This window comes from Musa acuminata, chromosome BXJ2-1 (genome assembly GCF_036884655.1).
Source record: "Musa acuminata AAA Group cultivar baxijiao chromosome BXJ2-1, Cavendish_Baxijiao_AAA, whole genome shotgun sequence".
NCBI lineage: Eukaryota > Viridiplantae > Streptophyta > Magnoliopsida > Zingiberales > Musaceae > Musa > Musa acuminata.
In genome coordinates, this window is record NC_088338.1 from 7,481,868 (window position 1) to 7,499,329 (window position 17,462).

At 41.3% G+C, this 17,462-nt stretch overlaps 2 protein-coding genes across 2 annotated transcripts; both read right to left on the reverse strand.

Moving 5' to 3' along the window:
- Positions 1 to 5,430: 5,430 nt before the first annotated feature.
- LOC103995267 (pentatricopeptide repeat-containing protein At5g57250, mitochondrial-like) lies at positions 5,431 to 9,405 on the reverse strand. Its single transcript, XM_065091458.1, has 4 exons — positions 9,098 to 9,405; positions 8,739 to 9,051; positions 6,199 to 6,646; positions 5,431 to 6,098 (listed from the first exon to the last, which is right to left on the reverse strand). The coding sequence occupies exons 1-4, from the start codon at positions 9,403 to 9,405 to the stop codon at positions 5,431 to 5,433; spliced, it is 1,737 nt and encodes a 578-aa protein (XP_064947530.1).
- A 1,803-nt stretch (positions 9,406 to 11,208) lies between these two features.
- Positions 11,209 to 16,268, reverse strand: LOC103993045 (metacaspase-1). Its single transcript, XM_009412974.3, has 5 exons — positions 15,743 to 16,268; positions 14,863 to 15,193; positions 12,505 to 12,625; positions 11,530 to 11,736; positions 11,209 to 11,431 (listed from the first exon to the last, which is right to left on the reverse strand). The coding sequence occupies exons 1-5, from the start codon at positions 16,125 to 16,127 to the stop codon at positions 11,372 to 11,374; spliced, it is 1,104 nt and encodes a 367-aa protein (XP_009411249.2). The 5' UTR covers positions 16,128 to 16,268; the 3' UTR covers positions 11,209 to 11,371.
- Between the last annotated feature and the right edge of the window lie 1,194 nt (positions 16,269 to 17,462).

Sequence of the window (17,462 nt, forward strand, 5' to 3'; positions counted from 1 at the left end):
TATTTGGATAAGTTCGTGGTCGTCTACTTGGACGATATCGTCGTCTACAGCCAAACGCTCGAGGAGCACGTCAAGCAGCTTCGGACGATTTTCAAGGTTCTCAGGGAGAACACTTTGTTCGTAAAAAGGGAGAAATGCTACTTTGCTCAAACTGAGATCCTATTCTTGGGGCATCGAATCGGTGATGGCTCCATTCGGATGGACAAGTCGAAGGTGCAAGCAGTTGCGGAATGGCGAACTCCAAAGAAGGTGCCTGAGTTGAGATCCTTCCTTGGTTTCGTCAACTACTATCGACGCTTCATTGCGGGATATTCGAAGCGGGCAACCCCACTGACGGAGTTGCTGAAGAAGGAGCAGCCTTGGAAGTGGTCTGACAAATGTGAGATAGCATTCCAAGATCTGAAGGCTGCTGTTCTGGAAGAACCAGTGCTCAAATTGCCAAACTATGGAGAGCCCTTTGAAGTCCATACAGATGCTTCGGACTTTGCTATTGGTGGAGTACTCATGCAAGAAGGTCATCCGGTGGCCTACGAGAGCCGCAAACTCAACGAGACCGAGAGGCGGTATCCAGTGCATGAGAAGGAGATGGCAGCGGTGATCCACTGCCTACGAGTTTGGCGACACTACCTCCTCGGGTCGCGATTTGTGCTGAGGACAGACAACATCGCCCTGAGCTATTTCCAAACTCAGAAGAAGCTCTCCCCAAAGCAGGCACGGTGGCAGGACTTCCTGGCTGAATTTGATATGGCAATGGAATACAAGCCCGGAAAGGCGAATGTCGTGGCCGATGCGCTGAGTCGGAAAGTGGAATGCGTGAATGCTGCACAACTGGAGGGCAGAGGCCAAGCAAGTCAGTTACACTCCAACTTCCTTTCCCGAATCAGAGATGGACTGTATAGTGATCCCCAGGCAGTTATCCTGATGCAGCTCATCAAAGAGGGCAAGGCACGACGATTTTGGGTCCAGGAGGGACTTGTTTACACAAAAGGGAATAGGGTTTATGTTCCCCGAGTGGACAATTTAAGGCGTGAACTCTTAAAAGAGTGTCACGATTCCCTTTGGGCTGGACATCCCGGCATTCACAGAACGTTGGCTCTTGTGGAGAGGGCCTTCTACTGGCCAAAGATGGGGATTGATGTGGAGGAGTATGTTCGAGCATGCCTTACTTGCCAACAAGACAAGGTGGAGCAGCGGAAGCCGGTGGGACTTTTGGAGCCGTTGCCCGTACCAGAAAGGCCATGGGAGAGCATTTCCTTAGACTTCATATCAAGCTTGCCGCCTGTAGGGGGACTTGGATCGATACTTGTGGTGGTCGATCGGTTTTCAAAGTATGCAACCTTCATTGCTGCTCCCCTACACTGTTCAGCTGAAGAGACGGCCAGACTGATGATGAAGGGTGTAGTGAAGTATTGGGGAGTCCCACACAATATCGTTAGTGATCGAGACGCTCGGTTCCTGGGACGATTCTGGACCGAGCTATTCAAATTGTTGGGGTCAAAGTTATACTTCTCTACAAGCCTCCACCCCCAGACGGATGGTCAGACTGAAAGAATAAATTCGCTCTTAGAGCAGTATCTCCGGCACTACGTGAGTGCCAATCAACGAGATTGGGTGAAGCTGTTGGACATCGCCCAATTCTCCTACAACTTGCAGCGGAGCTCTGCATCCAACAAGAGCCCCTTCGAAATTATCACAGGACAACAACCGTCGACTCCGCATACTATGGCAATTGGTTATACTGGGAGTAGTCCCTCAGCCTACCATTTCGCAAAGGAGTGGCATCGAAATGCCGATATTACGCGAGCTTACTTGGAGAAGGCGGCAAAACGGATGAAGAAGTGGGCAGACTTGGGAAGGCGACCACAAGAGTTCAAAGTTGGCGATTTGGTGTTGGTAAAGCTCCAACCAGCATCACTCCAATTCTTCAGGAAAAGAGTCCACAAAGGATTGGTGCGTAAGTATGAAGGGCCCTTCCCAATTATCGGCAGAGTAGGCAATGTTTCTTACAAGTTGCAGCTGCCGGCGTGGTTCAAAATTCACAACGTTCTTCACGCCAGCAACCTGAAGGCCTACCATTCGGATCCGCAAGATGCTTCTCGAAGTATTCCAACTCGGCTACCTCCCATCACAGCCTCCTACGAGAAGCGAGTGGAAACCATTCTGGCGGATCGCAAAATAAAGCTACCCAACGGAGCGGAGCAGACAGAGTACTTGGTGAAGTGGCGAAAGCTTCCCCGAACTGAAGCCAGTTGGGAGCCTGAAGACGCCCTGCGACATGAAGAAGAAGTCATCAACAACTACCAACAAGCGTCGACGAGGGCGTCGACAGTTTAAGTGGGGGAGAATGTCACGAACGGTCGTCGCGCACCCGCAACAACTCCGTTCAACGAACCGTTCGTCGCTCACACCCGCATGTACAGCTGCTTGGCAGCATGTTTTCTTATGGTTTTGGGTCATTTTGCTTGTAAATATGTAAGTTCGAACAAGCTGCAGCGTTGCAAAGCGACCGTTCACCGAACCGAGCAAAACAGCCCCAAAACAGCCCAAAACAGCTCCGTTTTCGCGTGCCGCGGGAGGTGAGCGGAGAGCTGCCTCCGCTCACCAAAATGTCAACCAGCTCAGACCCCAGGAACCCCCCGGGTGGCACATGGCTGGATGGGGCTTCGGTTATATACCGGGCGTTGAACACTCTTTCGCAAGTTCGCACGTGACCTTTACGGGAACTTGGTTTTGCGCCCGGGACCAGGTGAGCGGCTGTTTGTGGGCTTGCAGCTGTTCGTTCATCCTTGAAAGCCTTGTTTTTCTCCCTCTCCCTCTTTTCTCTTGTGCACACAAGGTGTTCGACGAATTGCTTGTAAAGCTTTCCTTTTCGCGAGACTCCGGGACTTGTCCGTTGCTCGTTCTTTCGATCTAACTCTCTTTCTCTTTTACAGGTCCTTCGGGACCTGCGAGAGGTTACAAAGTGGGCTGATCCTTGCGGAGTAAGATCGCAAGGGCGAAGCGCGACTTAGGCAACGCAAGCTAAGTTCGTGTCTTTGCCGCACGGGTGACTCGCGACTTAGGCAACGCAAGCTAAGTTCGCGTCTTTGGCCGCAAGGGTGCCGCACGCCTTAGGCAATTCCAGCTAAGGTCGTGACAATGAGGCCTCACTGTCTCTGCCCCAATTGGTAGTGAACGAGGCATGGAGAATGGCAATAGACTACTTCTTGGGCTCCACCATCGCTCGCTCACTCTCCACTAGTTATGCTCCTCTGTCATGAACTTAGCTGGTTTTGCGTAAGTTGTGCGACACCCTTGCGTGTCCGTCCGTAAAGGGTCAGCCTCCCCGAAACCTTTTATGGTCCCTTAAGAACCTACAAAAGAGAAGACATGTTAGAGAATGTGTTTAACTCGATATCCACAAGCAATCATTTCAGCAAACACTTGATACGCAATATAAATTACAAACATAGACTTCGAAAGCTCTAAACAGTCGCGCGACAAAGGGTCCTAGGTGGTCCGCCATGGCTAAATATCCCCACAAGTGCCCACATGACACTATTGTGGAATAAGGTGACAAACCAACCCTAGACACTACTCCAAGGCCCCATCCAGCCATATGCCACCCGAGTATCTCCTAGGTGTCGTACTGGCTGATACTCCGCACTACTCTGTGGAGCTAGAAAACCCCCAAAATGATTGCTTGGATGGCCTGTTTCTGGATAGTTTTGCCTCTATATGACGACTGCACACAACCTGTATTTACAAGCCTGAAACGATCACAAAAGCCAACCAAACTAGGGCTGCCAAACCTATTGCAAGCCCTCTGTATGTTATGCAAAGCATGAACACAAACCGAAATACATAGACATATATGAGTATTACATCAAACACCCCGTTTATAGTTTTGTTCGTGACACCTTGTCGTCGCTAGATCAGGAGAGAAGAGCAACTTGAGATAAGTTATAGGGATGATAAGAACAATAACCTAACCTCCACATCACCTAAGTGGGCAGGAATACACCCAACTATCGCTAGTTGACTAAACAAGGGCATGAGCAATGCTAACAAGGGTGAGGAGGCCATGAGAGCTATAACGAAGAGATGTTTAGCATTGATCACAGACGACAGATTTTCCATCATGGAGGTGGTGGCGATGCTCAAGGGGGTGTGGACAACCCTCGCAAGCCTCTATAAAAAATATAGTATTAATTAACACAAGCATTAGGTGACTCCCCTCACAAGATCACTGGGACCCACTTGTTCTGCTATCTGTGACATCATTTACATAGGTGGAGAGCCTACTATAGTTAAGATATCCAAGCTCCATGTTATTTTATAACCATCTGAATCCATTGGGTCCCACTAAACATAGCAGAGCTATCGAATTAATAGACGATTTTGATGAAGTCTTTAACATGCTCCCACCAAAGGTGTGATTAGAATTTAGAGCAGATCCCAAGTTCTTTAAGGTTTTAAACTATTATTCCTTTTAGGACCACATCAATTGGTTGGCTATGAAGAATTGTAATTGGCTACTTATGCTATGGCCCTAGGTCTAATTCTGGGGCTGGCTTATATGGATATGTAATGTCTAAATGTGAGTTGCATTTAATCCTAATGAGCATATCTAATCTAATAGCATTCCAATTATGATGGGAATAAAAATTTTGAAACTTTTTATAGCATAGATGAATCATTCTATGAAGATTTTCATCTTGGAAGGTGCTGACTAGTGTTGATGGTAAAGACCTTGACATATTATCACACTTTGTAAAAAAAATTCATCATACGTCTTAACAAAAACTTGTGTAAATTTTTTAATGCCATTTTGCTGCTGAAGATTCTGAGCTAGGTGCTCTCTAGGAAAAATAATACAAAGACAAGACAAGAATTTGTATCCACAATATATGAGAATATCATAAAGATAAGAACCCGTTCACTGTGTCCCTGTGGAAAATAGTCCAGCAAAGGCATGCCAAAGCTTAACACCTTCCTTGCACCTACAAAAATAGCAAGGTGAATATTTTCTTCAATTCAACAACAGGTGAATAAACAAACAAAAACAAATGTGAGGTAAATGAGCATACTTCTAGCAGACATTACAGTTATGCAAAATGAACATTATACAAGAAAGTGTTAATGACAACAGAAAAGGATGATCACAGAGTTATATGAGATTGACAACCGGATATTTTACGAACAGTTATTGACACTATAACTGGTAAATTCTTTCAATCTCCTAGAAAACTCTCTACTCAAAGAGTTGCAAAAACCTGATCTAAACCACTTTTAATATATAGTTTCAGCTTACAATACCAGCAAGTTAAACATTATCCATTCCCTTACAAAACTCTTTACTCTTCAAAGAGTTGGGATGGACGGATTGAAGACTTTCTCTGGATTTTGAAGAATTGTTCTGGCTGCTTCATTAGCCTTCTGCAGGTCCCCTCATTGACACAACAATGAAATGATGGAATAGTAGGTTGCAAAGTCATAGCCTAGTGGTTTTTCCATCAAATATTCATTAATTTCCTTGTCACTATCTTCATCCACCTTCACAATAAATCCGCCCTTTATATTAGTCCCATGAACATCTGCTACCAGCAGACGATGAACGCCTCTTCCATCTATCTTGTTTTCTGTATCTAAAACACCTGAACCATGCAGCTCCTTTAGTTTCAGAAACACTCTACCACTGTTAGACCTTGTGGAAGATATGGACAAATAACTAATTTCATTTAGAACAAGTATGACTTCCTTGATTCTTCTTTGCTCACATGCAAGAGATAGGAGACTATCTAAGGACTCTACATGAAGCTCATCTCCAGCATTATTTATCAGATCTACAATTTCTGCACGCTTCAGAATGTCCCTTAAAATGCTCCTTGCTTCCTCCATCATTCCTTCCGCAAGGAGTCCATCTACGAGATTCATGAAACCCAAGAAATCTGATAAGTATCCTCTCGTTTTGGTCTCAGTAAAAAAACCTAGGGCACCTTCAATGTCCCTTCTTTGACAAAACCCATTTAGGATAGCCGCAATTGTATAATCATCTGGATTAACAATTCTTTTCCAAATCTGAGAGGAGATCCAAGGCTTCTTCAACCAATCTGCAGCTGCAATACCCACTTATCAGTTTGTTAAAAACTGATGTATTTGGTATAATACCCTTAATGATCATCCTTTTAAATAATTGGCTTGCGTCATCCAGGAAACCTTCTCTAGATAATGCACCTATAAGAGTAGAATAAGTAACAATTGTAGGAGGCATGAAAAGGTTCTCCAAAGAATCAAAAATTCTGAATGCTTCAGTTAGACATCCTTGCTGGCACAAACCATTGATTACAGAATTGTAGATGACAACATTAGGGTATATCCCCTTTCTTTTCATGCTTCCACAGAGATCTAGAGCTCTTTCGAGATAACTTGACTTGCAAAGTCCATCCACCACAAGAGAGTAAACAAATGCATCCACAGGAACTCCATTTTTTTCAGATTGCAATAAACACTGGTAAGCATCTTCAATTCTAGGTTCCTTCTTAAAAGTGTCAATGACCGTGGTCAAGGCACTGACTGAAATGATCCTTTTGCATTTAACATTTAGAAAATGAATAGCTTTGTCCACATTTTTCTTGCTAAGGTAAAGGAACATGGCATTTGTCATCTGAGGTTCAAAAGTTCCATATATCTTGATGAATTCACTCATTACAAGTTCGGAGATTTGTTTATCTCCAGTTCGTAAAAGGCTTTTCAGAAGTATATTGTATGATTTGCTCATTGTTGAATATCGGATTTTGTTGATGAAACTAATTGATAGTGTTTATCTGATCTGCGTTTTGAGTGATGCAGGAAGCTTCGATCAGGGAGAGACAATTAAAAGCAGGAAGAATCATGTTGGGCCGGAGTGGAACATGTCAGAAGATTGGACGTTGAGCCGGAGAATCGGTCGACGTATCGGCAGAAGGCTTCGGGCCATGAGTTCGGGTATCGGGCTAAGAAAAGCGAAAATTGCACCAAGGAAATCGGAGTTGCGAAGGTCCATTGGCCGATTGGGCAATAGGTCGCAAAAGAAAACGATACGCCGAAGAATCGGACTAAGCGTCAATGAACCAATGACATGTCGGACAACATAATTCATGCTTTGTAATAATTGTCTAGATCGAAGTAGGTTTTATTTGTGCAGGATTAATTACGATAGTGATCAAGGCATAAAGCAAAATGAAGTCCCGGAGTCAAGAACGAGACTTCGTTGGGAGTTTGAGAGTTCGTCGGAAGTCCGGACGTTCATCGGAAGTTTTGCCGAAATTGACCGAGAAGCCCAGGAGCTTGCCGAAGAAGCTCATCGGAATTCGCCAAGAAGATCGTCGTGAAGTCCAGGAGCTTGCCGAGAGTCCGCTGGAACATAGCCGAGAGATCGTTGGAAGTTCGCTGGAAGATCGCCGGAAGAAACCTAGACTTACGGACTTATTTAGCTTAGTAAAATGTCTTAAAATTCATAGTTAGCATATAATTGGGTTGGGATTGGATCAACCCAATTAGGGGCTAGTTGGGCCCATGTATGGACTGTGTTGGGTCAAGTGAAAGGCCCAAACAGTGACCCAACAAGTGAAACCGTCGTGACACAGTCTTTGAAACTGTGTCAGGCGATGCTACTGCCTAATGTCAGTGTCAATGCTACAGGCGGTGGTATCGCCCAACATAGGCGATGGTACCGCCAGTACCCAGAGGACCCGGGATGAGACATTTTTAGGCTCCAAGTTTGAATCAACTTGAGGCCTATAAATACCCCTCTCATCCCTAGTTAAGATACACAAGCACAGAGAGTTTAAAAGTGAGAAAATGCTGTAGTAATCACTTGAAAAATCCCCTCCTCTAGTTCTAAGTTTAGAATTTTATTTAGGGAGGAGTGTGTGCTTTTAAAGGTTGTCTCCTAAACCTGTGAAAAAGAGAAGAAAGGCGTAAAAGGGTAGTTGATCTTCGCCCATTGAAGGAAGATCATTAGTGGATGTCGGTGGCCTCGACGGAAGGGGAATCGGTGGAGTGGATGTAGGTCGCAACGACCGAACCACTATAAATTCGGTTTGCATTTATGTTTTGCTATTTACCTTAACTGTAAACTACCTTACTTGCTTTACATCCACTACACTCTTCCGTATGCTTTCAAGTTAACATCTTCTGAAACGGATTTAATCGCAATGAGATTTTGAACCGACGTAATTTTATCCGCTGCACTAATTCACCTCCCCTCTTAGTGTCGACTCGTTCCTAACACTCATAACTGCTGGGAATCTTATTCTCAAAAGAATATATACATCCAATGCAGCCGGAAAAACATCCCTTTGTGCATAAAAGTACAAGAGCATCATTAAATATCAAAATGAGAAGCTCAGGTTCTAATTTCTCCATTCTGTGAATAAATCTCAACACTGCTTCACCATCACCTTTTCCAAAAATAGCTCGAATTAGTATCCTACAAGTAATTAAATCGGGGGATAGGTTTCTTTCAACAAGGTCTTCAAAAACTGCTGGAGCTATTTCTGATATATTTTGTCTACATAGTCCTCTGATAATACAATTATGAGTAGAAGCACTAGCGAATAAGGAATCTCTCCGATACTCGTCAAACACTATAAGTGCCCTTTCAATCAATCCTGCCTTACAGCAGCCATCAATCACAGTACAATAAGTAATTGAATTTTCAGACAAGCCCATCTTAGGTAATTCATCAAACAGCTTACAACTATTTTGAATCATACCTGCCATAAACAAAGCCTTGATAAGGACATTGCAACTGTGCAAGTAACAATGTCAGGAACAATGCTAGATTCATCCAATCTCCTCTTGACCTCCAAGATGCCTACCACATCCATTTCCTTCAGGTATCCATGTAACAATGTCGCATAGGTGAAATTATCACCGGTAAAGCCCTTTGAGATCTCATTTGCCTTGCTTGCTTGGCCAGCTTTACACAGGGAATTGATCAATGTGTTGTATGTCACTGTTCCAACTTTAATCTCTTTCTTCTCCGATTCCTCAAGCAAAGTAAAAAATCTATCCAAGTCTCCCTTCCTACATAATCCGTCTAAGAAAAAAATCAACCGCAACAAAACCCAACTCTTCCACTTTCCTCAAGGCACAAAATGCTTCCTCCAACTTGTTCCTCCGGCAGAAACCATGAATTACAGCTGTGTAAGTCACCACATTGGCATGCGCACCTTTGCTCTCCATTTCCTCCAGAAAACCGATCACTTTCTCTACATTTCCTTCTTTACACAACCCATCAATGATGATAGTATAACCAATTACATCTGGAGTAATTCCCTTATCCACCATGAGTTTGTGCTTCCGAAGACCTTCCATCAGGTCACCTCTCTTCAGATACCCATCAATCAAGCAGCTATACAGAACGGCATCGAGCGCCATTCCCTGGCCTTCCATATTCCGAACCAGATCGCAGGCCTCGTTGATTATACCTTCCCTGCACAGTGCATCGACCACAGTCGTAACGGTGACGAGATTAGGAAGAAAGACTTTCCTTGCTCTTTCGAAAAAGTCCAGACCAAGCGCCGGCTCCCTGATCCTCGAGAACCCGGAGATAATGGAACTACAAACGAAATTGTCGGTCAAGATATGGTCTTTCATATCAGCTGCGGCCTCCAACACCTCGACTGTTCTATCCAACCTACCCAGATAACAGAATGCCACAACCACCGAGCGGAAGGAGCCGGGGGAGGTAAAGACACCACGGTTCCGAACGCACTCTTGCAAGGAAACAGAGGGCTCCGTCCGGATTTCGTTCGGCGACGCAGATATGACGGATGAGGGATTCGACAAGGGATCTCCTGGGTGCGAAACCGAAGTCTAGAGGAGCGCGGGAGATGAAGCGACCGGCGTCGTGGAAGCGGCGGGATCGAACGAGGGCGGGCGCGGTGCTGGCGACGAGGGAGTGGGTGTGGGGGGTCCACGGGGAGCGAGTTGGAGGTGATCTGGGAGAAGAGACGGAGGACGAGGCGGGGCTTGCGAGCTTCGAAGAGGAGGAAGGAGAGGAGGAGATTAAAGGAGCGGACGGAGGGAGTGGTGAGGCCCGCCTTGATCATGCGTGCAAAGCTGAAGCATGGGCGTAATAGAACAGTGGGCAATCGCCTTCATAGAACGTAGTGGTGTTATGTGAGCTTTCGCCCAGTCGAATGGCCCACATACTTAGCCTTGTAAGCCGATGAGCTCAAATAAAATCCTCAAAAAGCTTACTCGAGCATTAAATATCTCATAAATTTCTTTTAATATTTTTTTTAATATTTTATCGTAAGATCGTCTTCATTATTTATTTTTTTAATAAAATAAATAAATGATGAAAAATAATTTCTCCGATGAGCCATTTTTTCCATTTATACCCACTTAATTTTTTTATTTTCTTTACGAATCCCCCTGAACAAAACTTTACGAATTATTTGTGCTTTATACATTATTTGTGTTAGAAGGAGAAGACTTTTAAAAGTAAAAAAAAATTAAATAATCAAGAACATACCAAAAAGTTGATTCGAGACTTAAACATAATTAAGTAATTTTTGTCTGCCCTTGAGTTATTTTCGCTCAAACGTAATTACTTTATGCACCCACTCGATAAATTTTAAAGAATTTATATTTTTTCTCTCGTCCTCTTTAAAATACTTAAGTAGCATTCTCTCGAAGTACCATAGAGTTCAAATGTACTGAGTACAAAGTACATATAATATTTATAACCAAATCAAATCCAAATTCTTAATATTTTTCTTTTACAATGACTCCTTCTCCTACTAGGATTGCTTATCCTTGGACATTAGATTCAAAATTCTTAAAATACTTACTAATCCCAGCCATTTGAGCCTTATTGATTTACATTAAAATGAGGTTAGATGGAGATCCTCAGTCGAAGTGGTTGATTCCTTTTGATGCCCTCAAAACTTTGTTATGAGCAGCTAACAATCTCTATAATAATTGTTTGTTTTCTCATGAATTCTCCCTTTTTATTGGTATCTTGCAGCATCACACAGCATCAAACCCCCATAAAGAATGATATTAAAGCTGGCTGGCATTTGCTAGTGGGTTTTGAATTTATACAGCATATGGACTCTGGCATGCACATACAAATATCAGACTATAACCCAACTCAATTTGAGATGAACAATAATCCTAGTTCATTATGTTAATGAGTCCATGCATAGGTGTAGTCTTCTTTTATGCATGCTATAGAAAGAAATGTCATATTTATAGAAGAAAAATCCTACACACCGATGTCAAAGAAATCGATAAACCCTCATAAGATGTTTCTCAATGTCAGTCAAATGAAGCAAAACATGTGCAAAATCAATGACAACAGAAGACACTTCAAGTGCAAGAGAGAAGATACACTTTACAGAGAAAATGGTTTTGCATAAACATCGAACATTTCATTGGATGTCAGCTGCGGCTCCTGCAACAAAACTTGAGTTAGGAAAGTTTTGCCTAAAATCTGCATTTGTCAGATCTCATGCTTCATTTGTGATGTGTGTTGCAGTAACAAGAACATACCTGTCTCAGTGTGCCAGGCATGCTACCTCCAGTCAACAACATGGTGATGAGTGAAGTGACAGGCCCTCCGGAAATTGCATCGCCAGTGCTTCTTATGGTGGATCTCATCGAATTCAGTATGCTACCATAAGTTGTCCCATGTCCTCGCTCAATGGCTTGGATGAAACAGTAAGTCATGGCACCAGTAGAGGTAATCCCTGACAGAGCCTGCAAATGTGGTACACAAGGAAATATTAGTACAGATTTGGTTTCATCACAGAACCATTACCTATGCAGAATGATGCACCCATAAATTCAAGAGACTGTGTAGAATCAAAATATGAATATGGGAAAAAACTTTTTCACTTCTCAATTTGTCTCCTCTATTGAATTTAATCTTGGTCAGTTCATTGCTAAAGATTTCTTAAAGTAGACAAGGTTGACATTTTTAATTAGAAGTAGAAGAAACAACCTGATAAAAAGATTACCAGTTGCAAGTTACATGGTTCTAGCGACGAAACTCAAAAACTGCAACCGTAGCAAATAAGTTAACAATAACTGCTTCTCTGAGACAGAATCAACTGAGCACTGAGTTTGCATGGTGTCAGTTCTAAAATGTAGTATCTGACTGAAGGGTCATTCACTGCTAGTAATCTCTAATTTCAGGGATTATTTTTAGACAAGGGCTCTTAAGTATATTATTTTTAGAGAAGGGCACTTAACATACAATTCAACCCAGCTTTCAAAGACAAAATCAGGTTTTTTGGCATACTAATCAAATGGAAGTTCCAGCTAACTAATTCCTCCTGAAAAATCAACTAGTTATTGCACTCAAGTAAGATTCCAGAATATATTGACAATTTAGGTTGGAAACATACTGGTTTAAAAAATTCATTTGGATTTGGCACTTATTAAAGCTCTCACTAAGGATTTAATGGCTTTGAAACCCATGCTTAACCTAATTATTGACTACAGATGCAAGCAATGAAAGTTTACCGAGGTATCTGCAGAAGTTTGATCATCATCGCAACCACTGAATGAGATGACTTCTCCACCACTAGTACCTTTCCAAGCACCATTTCTTGGGCGATGATCTTCCCATGCATACTGCCCACTCCTAAACCAGTGAAGAAAATTAGCTAACATATCACTGAGACAAAAATTCACAAGGGCCAAATGCTTTTTGTTTGTTGAGAAAATTATAGCCAATTACCATCATCACTAGGATGCAACCTGTTCCACTGCCACATGCAAAATAAAAATGCATCATGTCACTGAAGTGATCAGCAACATATAATGAAGAGAAGAATCAGTTGACTGAGAATTTTTCAAGTTGGAAAATGATGTAGACTTGACGCTGATTGTGACATAATTATTACATATCTTCTTTGATAATCTCTCCTTTTTTTCTTTCTTAGGTTCTATGTTCTCAGGCATTTTGAAGCACAGATAGAATAATACTAAAATTGGCATCATATGTTTTCATCCATACACATGCTACAGAAGAGAGGAGATGGTGTTCTAGATATTGCTCAAATATACAAAGCCAAAATGTGTAATTAGGTATGACAAGCTATTATGATAAGAGAAGAAACCACAGATAAAACTATTGAATCTCCTTGGTTATGTTGAGCATTCATCTGTCACCAAAAATGGGGGAAAGGCAGCTAAAACAGATATCAGATATTGCTCAAATATACAAAGCCAAAATGTGTAATTAGATATGACAAGCTATTATGATAAGAGAAGAAACCACAGATAAAACTGTTGAATCTCCTTAGTTATGTTGAGCATTCATCTCTCACCAATAATGGGGGAAAGGCAGCTAAAATAGATATAAGCTAAATCCTACCACCAACACCCAACAATCTACCCGTATGATTATAAAGAAAAAGTTCTAAGAAGCCAACATTTTGAATTATTTGGTTGACATGATTTAGTAGTTTATATGCTTCCAGGAAAATATGAAATCCTTGAACCCAAAGAAACCTTGATTTAGTCCCAAAGTAATATCATTATATGGAAATTGTTATCTTAATTTATTAGGTTGGAAAAACAAATCACCAACAGCTCGACCATAATAGAGGCGACTCAAACAACATTCTGCATCTGATAATGCGAAGCCATTATAATTAGACAAGCACTTATTTTTCCAAAACAGTTTGGCCCCACCCTTCCAATGTAATATCCAGGTCCAGGATTTAGGACATGCAGTACATCTATAAATCAGACTTGTCTGAGTTATAAAACTCAAGATACCAAGATTCAGCATTCGGCATAAAGGGATCAAAATTTTGGGCATGGCCTGAATTCTAAACTGCATATGTTTAAGGGAAATAGACTTAGAAAAATAAAACAAATATATGATGGAGGCATCTATGAAATTCTATGAAGCACTGCTTCAGGACACTCATTTGACATGATGTGGATATGCCATTGCATCAAATCTTGTAGGATATGATATGCAGTAAATATGGCAATAGAAGGTATCTTAATTACAATATAATGTGTGGAAAATCTTCACATTTGTTTAGAGTTTTCAAATATCTGGTCATAAGTCATGATAAATCAATACATATCTATTAACGGGCATCCTGACAAATAACATATTTTTTGAAAACTGAAGAAAAGGTAACAAGGACCTGTAATGACAAAACCATCAATTAATCATTAACTACAATTTGATGCTCAATGCAAACTACATGAAGCAATATATTTAATCATATATTCATCTTGTCCATCATTAAAAGATCAATGTTAAAAAAAAACATAGTGTTCCTTGATTTATGCATGAAATGTGACCCAACTATCCTAGAAGCATTTATTTTGTAAATAATTCAAAATAACACATTGTCCCTTGACGAACGCATCCTAGAAGCATTTATTTTGTAAATAGTATAAACTATCATATACTTCAAGAAATTATCCCACATGTATTTGAGAACGATCTGATGAGAACAATAAATTGCAGAAATCCAATATAAAAGGTTTGGAGTTTTTTCACAGAATAAACTATAATAATCATCAATTCACTGCCACTTCTTGGCTCTTGTTTCTATTTCTAACATTGAGAAGACTAGAGTGAATACTGATGGATTTATTTTAAAAAGAAACATGGCTGACTGTGGAAAAGAAATGATATCGTAAGTTTTAGTTTAATATGATAGATCGATGTAGAGATAGTAACAGAGATAGCACATAATTCTCATGGCTCATGGGAAAAATAGTAAAGTCCTTTGAAGGAAATGCAGTACAACAAATATCACTGGCACAGAAACTAGGAAATAAAGGAAAAAGAAGCTTTTTTCCACAAACAAAAATATAATCATGACAACCTTAATATACATCACTGACCTGTTCATTCTGCAAAGGTAAGATAGATCTAGCATAGTGCCACTGTGACAAGCATCTATAATAGCATGAAGCTTAACTCCACGAGGAAGCGGCCTGACCATGGTTGCATTAATTTCATTATCGACGATCATTCCTTGTGTTTCAAAGTCCACAGGACAAAGAGTTTCATCATAGCCGTCTGCTTCTTCTCCACTGTAGTCTCTTTGTTGTGAACCATGGCCAGAGTAGTGGAATACCAAAGAGTCACCTGGTTGACAACCTTGTACGAGCCAATACATTGCCATTCTTATATTATGTTTGGTTGGAATCTTGTATGGATCTCTTTCGTCCTCTGCAAATCAGCTTCCAAATTATAAGAGGTTAGAAAAGTCGAAGATGTAGGATGCAAACTCGAGATCATAGATACTCAAACCCAAAGTCTGACTGAAAAAATGAACTATAAACTTTCAATTGTTCAAAAAAATCTCACATCTTGGGGAAGAAAAAAAGATACATCAATTCCATGTGACAAGTAAGCACTGGATTATCAAGTACAAGTATATGCCCTGAAATTTAACATGGGCTTAAATGTCAACTATAGTTTTCCTTTTTTTGTTTTGGAATAATGACCGGGTGTTCTATAGTGAATTACTTGGGTAATTGACATGTAATGTCTGCTAGATCCACAACTATTCCAGAGTTGAAGTTCTAGAGAAATTGCATGTTTGCTGCTATGTCTACAAACATGCTTCATATAGTTGACTTCAATTTCTAGGATAGAAATAAGAAATATAGACGGAGCTTATATAAGTGATTGGAACCAAACCAACCAAATTCTGAGAGATCTACGGTTGTCGTTAATGATGGCCTGAAAGAGGAGAAAGGATCATGGTAGTAGTACCAGTTAGCATGATGATGCTGGACTCGGGGAAGCCGAAGCGATTGATGAGGAGGTACTTCATGCACTTGGCATCATTTATGCACCCCTTCAGCTCGCTCCGCGTGTTCCGATACGTGATCCCGCAAATCACCGCTTTCTTCCGCCGACCGCCGCCCGGCATCGGCGGCGGCGCTAGCCCCCAGGACGGCGGCGGGACCGGGGCGGGGCCCGGAGGCGGAAGGGAATGAGGAGCCCCAGGAGGCATGTGGACGCTCCGGGGATCGGACACGTAGGTGATGGCCCTGCAGATGGCGCATCGGATGGACGACGCCCCCGGAGGGAGCTGCAGCGGGGTGTGGCAGTGGGAACAATTAATCAGCATCATCGTTGCATAAGGCCCGAACATGATGAGGCGGACGGATCTGATCGAGAAGAAAGAGGCTCGGAGGGAGCGCCCGTCGGTGGAGAAGATTGGAACGGAGGAGACGGAGGGAGGAGGAGAAGCAGATGACGGAACGCAGTGGCGGAGTTGACGCGACCCGTTGACGTCTATTGGCTGTCTGTTTTTTTATGTTCTGGAAAATACAAACACGCGCGCCTCGGATCCCGTCCAAAAACTCTGTCGTCCTACGCGATTCGAGCACGGACACTGCGGGGCCCATAGATGGGGTATTGCCCTGCGGCACCATCAAGGTACAAACTGGGACGAGTGTATTGGGGAAATGTACTGGGGACCTAAATACATCTAGTACAATAAATAAATCAATTAAATTATAAAACCTTCATATATGGGCAATTTCTTTTTTTTTATTTTTTCTTCAATTAGTATTTTTATTTATTTTACAAAATATTTTTTTCTTAAAAGATAAAATTACGGTTCGCTTCTTCCTTATCGATCGTCGTCTTTGTCCTGTCGTTAGCTTTTTTTTATCGAGTCACATTCACTCCCATCATGCATGTATCTGTTGAATATGTATAAGAATAAGACGATGATAGGAGTCAGGAATGGGTTTGAGCCTAAAGTTAAATCCAACTCCTTTGTAGTCAACATCTCCTCTAACACTTATCATAGCGTCGATGATAGTCATTAGAACTTGTATTAGATCTTCAACGACAACGAAAATAGCATGTGAGTGAGGAGGATAACAACCATGAGATAGAACAAAGACAATGATTAACAAATAAAGAAGGGAGAGAATGCGAGAACTGTAAAACCTCGCGAAGGGCCGAGATGACAAACAACGATGAATGATAGAGATAGCGACTAACGAAATAAAGATAAAAGATGAGGGGTAATTATATCTTTTAAAAGATAAGAAACACTTTATATAAATAAATGAAAAAGGGATACTAATCAAAATAATAAAAAATATTATTATATTGTGACACCGCCTAGTTAAGTGCATCTAGTGAAATTAATTAATTAAAAATATAAGAAGCTTCATATATAGTGTTTCCTTAGGTGTTAAATTTCCATTCATATTTATTTCTAGAAAAGGTATCTCTAAATTTGTATTCTCAGTCCTATAAAAATTAATAGATTTTTGAATCTACTTAAATTGAATATCTATAGCAAAACTTTTATTTTGAGAGGTAATTAGTTTGTAATTTAATATACATATCAATTACTTCAATGAAGGTGGTGAGATGGTGGTTTTATTTGAAAACATTTTTAATATGTATTTATAGAAACTAATTTAATTGAATATATAATTATAAAATACTTTGAGTGTTTGATAAA